The sequence below is a fragment of the Anneissia japonica genome, unplaced genomic scaffold (genome assembly GCF_011630105.1).
Source record: "Anneissia japonica isolate Jap-2015-1 unplaced genomic scaffold, ASM1163010v1 scaffold287957_len1322810_cov207, whole genome shotgun sequence".
Lineage (NCBI taxonomy): Eukaryota > Metazoa > Echinodermata > Crinoidea > Comatulida > Comatulidae > Anneissia > Anneissia japonica.
This window is the reverse complement of record NW_022683022.1, coordinates 1,144,490-1,149,763: the sequence shown is the minus strand read 5'-3', so window position 1 is coordinate 1,149,763 and position 5,274 is coordinate 1,144,490. Positions and strand designations below refer to the sequence as shown.

At 32.7% G+C, this 5,274-nt stretch overlaps 1 protein-coding gene across 4 annotated transcripts in view; it reads right to left on the bottom strand.

Annotated features, from left to right (window-relative positions):
- Positions 1–314: 314 nt before the first annotated feature.
- LOC117122006 (guanine nucleotide exchange protein SMCR8-like) overlaps positions 315–5,274 on the bottom strand; it is a 79,463-nt gene continuing 74,503 nt past the window's right edge. For all 4 annotated transcript variants that reach the window (XM_033267518.1, XM_033267717.1, XM_033267649.1 and 1 more), the window contains one exon: positions 315–1,617. In XM_033267518.1, the coding sequence (XP_033123409.1) occupies positions 1,495–1,617 (123 nt within the window). In that variant the 3' untranslated portion in view covers positions 315–1,494. The remainder of the gene's footprint in view (positions 1,618–5,274) is intronic.

Genomic DNA, 5,274 nt, shown 5'->3' with positions numbered 1-5,274 from the left:
GATTGATGGAATGCAAGTTGAAACATGAAGAGTGTGGTGTACAAACTGCCGGTTAATTAGATGCTTGGTATTGTAAAGTGGAAACTAGTTCTTTTGAAGCTTGTAACCTGGTATTGAGAATATGTAATTAATGCCTAATAATTACTAGTTTGTTTCTTTGAATAAACAATTATTGCTAAAGTTGAAAAAAAAAACACAAACTGGGAATCAGTGAGTTGAACATCACCATAAACACTTTACACTTCCTTTAAACTTATTAAAGATACCACTAATAAATATTTCTGAGACAAGAACCTTGCAATTAGTACAAAAAGTTTGTATAGAACAGATTCTTTTGTGAGTCACATAAACTTACAGAGGAAAATGTTACTGTTGTCGAAAATAAGCTTTTCTCTCTAATGCATTCTACCATACAAAAATGCATGTTCCTTCCAAGGGGCTGAGCGGAATAGGATTAATATATTTACCGGTCCAGTAACTAAACAAGGGGCACTGCTTGGGTCATATGGCGCTGCCGTTTCGACACTAGTGGTAAAAAAACGGCACCTTTTTTTGAAACTTAATGGACCCACATCCTGAATTCAGCGTCCATTACTGTTGAATTAAATAAATCAATATAACTATTACTGAACAATATGTGACGCATACATATGAGTCTCAATATAAAATATACAAAATATGTCAATATATCGCTGATTTAGAAATACTATTAAGTTTGTTAAAAAATATAATAAATATAAATTATAGTTACATACTGTAGTCTACAAATCAAGTCTAATTCATAAACCATGACATTAAATTTAAATTATATTGCATGATCTTAACTGGCATAATATTATTAACATTTCATCTGGCTGTATCCATAATAACACTATCTGCAGGCCTCTATAGAAACGCATCATCTGCAGTGCATCCAGAGTAACAATTCATTTGTAGTGTTTATAAAGTAACATTTTATCTGCATAATAGTATTAGAAGCATCGATCCCCATTATGTCTTAATAGTAATACTTATCAGCAGCGTTTTCCTAAGGCTGGCCACTTACTGCATTTGACGATCGTCAGCCGATGCGATTCTATGAACGCAATGCGATGATGCACACATAATGGATCATTTTTAACGTCTGTTCAGACTGCCACCGTTTCACCTAGTGCTCACAAGGAACGGAGTTGGACTCGATCGTCGTGCGGTGGTCGTACAACTGGCGTACATCAGAGTGATGACCTGGCTTGACACTTCATCTGTAGTGTTTGTAAAGTCACTACATACAGTGTCTCCATAATAACACTTTATCTGCAGTGTTTTCAAAGTAAAACTTCATCTGCAGTGTTTTCAAAGTAACACTTCATCTGCAGTGTCTTCAAAGTAACACTTCATCTACTGTGTCTTTATAGGAACACTTCACGTAAGAAAATCCTTCATGAATTTTGCATCAGCAAGTTAACCAGAGCTGGAAGATGGCAAGAGAAAGGAATGTGGGTGGTAACTTGGTGGTCATGATGTGAACTTGGAGCAGATTCTATAGTCCAGGTGTATTGATTGTAAAGGTAGATTGCCACATCTTGTGAACGAGTTCATACCAAGTAACTGCTGCTGCTTTATTAATTCAGTCCAATACTAAAAAATACCAAAAATAGAACAGAGGTTTCAATATACTGTTGTATGCTATGCTATGTATGCTATACTAAAATTGTTGTATGTTCCAATACCAAGTTTGTACCGGTATTCCATAATGTCTTTTGTTTTAAAAAATCAATGCGAAGTCAAAATACTGGAAAACACTGAAAAATATTTACAAAAAAAAAAAAAAAAAAAAAAAAAAAAAAAAAAAAAAAAAAAAAAAAAAAAAAATAATAATAAAGTAAAAACGTCAATGCTTTCTCATTATGGTACTAGCAACCAAATTTTTAATGTGGTCAAATAGGCCGTATGCAAAGTCCTACTTCTGATCAGGGTGAAAATTAGGCAGAATAAAAAGTATATAAAATACCATAGCACTAAAAAATGTTATCAAACTATTTTTTTAATGAAAAAATATAATCCCATTATCAGATCAATGTTTTCAATGTTTTTGCTACCAAAAGAAATAATAATAATGGACAGAGCAGATCTGATAGATCAGTTAATAAATAAAAGACAAAAACAAGTCACTATTAAAGTTTAATCTTCTAATGAGTATGTATTACCAGAGCCTGTCATTTAAATCATTTAAAAAGGTACTGTACCACTGCGATCCCTGCAGTAATACATCATGTGTATACCAATCAAAGCAAATTATAATGTCCATCATTAGAATAACAACATGATTTGAAGGGCTGTGTTTAGAGTATTACATATTCTCAATTTTCCTGAGTAATTTTAATGGGTAAGTTCAGTGGGCTGTTCTGCCATAGCTAATAGGTTATACCAATCCACACACGACTACTTTGCTAAATAAAAGATTCTTGATTAGTTTTGTCACACATTGGAGATTGCGGTTTCTGATTCCAGTTTACCAAACATTGCTAATTCCTGTTCACCAAACCATGCACTGCTGATCCCAGTTTCTCCACACATGCTTTGCTATTATTCCATTTCACAAAACCACATACTGCTGATCTAGATCGTTAATGAATATGAAGTGAACTATTAAATAGACCAACATGGTCATTTGCCTACTTATTACAATTACTAGCAAATTTCTCTTCCTTTTGGTAATATGTTCGATTAATTCGGCATAGCAAGACAAAATGGCGGTTGTGTTTTCTGATTAATTTTGTTACCCAATTAAATAAATTCATCTTATAGTACTTCAGACACATTGGCTGTGCTTTGAGCTGGTCTTTTTTCCTCACACATTATCACAACTCCTTGTAGTTTCTCACTGTTCTTTTTTATCATTCCCTACACATCTCATTGCTAATTTCCTCCTTCTTCAAATCCTTAATGGCTGCAATCTCTCACCCTCTTTGGGCACTCTCTTTATCACAACCTCTCACAAGTATTTCAACTTCTCATGCAGTTTTTGCTTCTTCCTCACAACCTTTCTCGACTCTTGATTCTCTCATGCAATAACCTGCAGTTATCATCACCCTTAATTGTGTTAAAACTAGATTGCAAAGTACTATTATAGCTCAGCCATTGCATCTTTCTTATTTGTCAAGTAGCAGCTTGAATTGTATAGGAGTGATGTTTTGCCCTGAAACAGCTTTAATTTTCTTACATATAAACTGCACATATATTCCAAATTAATAATTTCTAAAAACAATCTTACAAAATTCTGTGGATATATGTAATTATTTTTAACTAAGATTACAGGCAAACTGGCTCAGCAAAGTAGTCAGCAAAATGTCAGCACTTCAATAAAGGAACCTTTAACTACAAACCCTTTACAAATATGCAAAGCATAATAACTAATAAATTCAAGATCATTAAATTACGATTAACTAAAAGCCACCTCTAACTTATTTCCCATGCCACCTCTTCCCACACTACACCTCCCCATTAAATTAACTATCTTCACTCCCACAACCTAAATAATTATATGGCTTATGAATACATAAAAAGTATATTTGACAAAAAATGAAAGTTTCAATATGTATTCTTTTTTTTATTTTACTTGCAATGAATAGCAATTATGAAGATTTGTTGATTTGGTAGTTGGATGAAAGTGTGTGTCGCAGTGTGTAAGGCGTTGGACTTTCAATGGGAAGGTCAGGGGTTTGAGACTTATGTTTGTCAAACTGCTTGTGCTCTTGGGCAAGACACTTTTTATCTGCACTTGCCTCTCTTCACCCTAGTAGGAGGTGAATGAAATTAGTCGTATTGATTACATGCTTAATTAGGAATACTCTCCAGGGAGTGGAGGAGGTTGCATGATGTGTATGACTTATTCTGCATCCAATGAACAGGGAAAAAAGCGCAAGCAACCCCACCAGGAGCAAGCAACCCCACCAGGTACCCATTTATACTCCTGGGTGGAGAGAAGCAATGCAGATAAAGTGCTTTGCTCAAGGACACAAGCGAAATGCACAGCGAGGGATTGAAACCCCGACCTCGAGGTTGGGAAACCAAACCTGTCACGCTGTGCCAAACCGCTTCTACAATCATTATCATTATCATTACGTATATTTATAAGTTTCTATTAATCTTCATTATCATTATCATTACGTATAATATCCATGATCCATAAAGAATATTTTCAATCTTTTTTTGTCAATCCATAATATAAAGAGACTCCATTTTTAACTGAAATATTGAATAGTAAATAAGTTTCGCTAAAACATTAGGTCATTTTAGATTATTTATTGTCTTTATTATTCTTTATTAATAGGGAAAAAAGGAAATGGCTACACCTTATGACTTATATTGTATTATTTTTAAAAATAATTGTTTTTTTGATGGATGTGTTTTTAGAATATAGGACCCTTTACATTAAAAAGTAACTGTTCAGGAACGTAATTCTAATAACCACTATAAATACAACTGCATTAACATTATCATCAGTATTGTTGAACAAAATCATCATCAACATATCATCATCATCGCTAAATTATACAAAAATAATTATCCTGATAATCACCATAACAAAATGATTATCAACACTGCTTAATTACCAACATCACTGTCGTCATCATCATTATCATCACTGTTTCAATATTATTTCATTATCATCATCACTATATCAAAATAATTATCCTCATCCCTACAACTACCAACAGTATATCAATAACATGTATCATCACAATTATTTACATTATTATCACCATCATTATCACCATCATTATCATCATCATTATCATCACCATCTCTATATCAATAGAAAGCTAGATGATGAGTATTATGATGATTATGGTAACAATAATAACGAATATAAAATAACGATGATCATCATCATAATAACATTTATAATAAATATATAAATTTTAACAATAATAATAAATAACAGAATGAAACATTATTAGGAAATACACAAGAACTTCAAAGAACATGCTTTAAATGTAAATAATGTAAGAAAATAAAAATTGTTTCAGAATTTAAAAGTTTGATAAATTAATCTGATTAATGGCTAGTAGCAGTAGCATATCTGTAGCCTTGACTGAAGGAGGCAGTTTGAAGTAGCATTACCCAAGATGACCTACTACAATGAAGGATCACTGATCCTATCTCATTAATGTTCTACAGTTTGATGGATTAACAATCCTCTTGGTTTTTTTTAACAGAACATGCAAACGCAATATGTTAAATACAGTACTATATACAGTATATACATAAGTATGGCATATAAATACATGT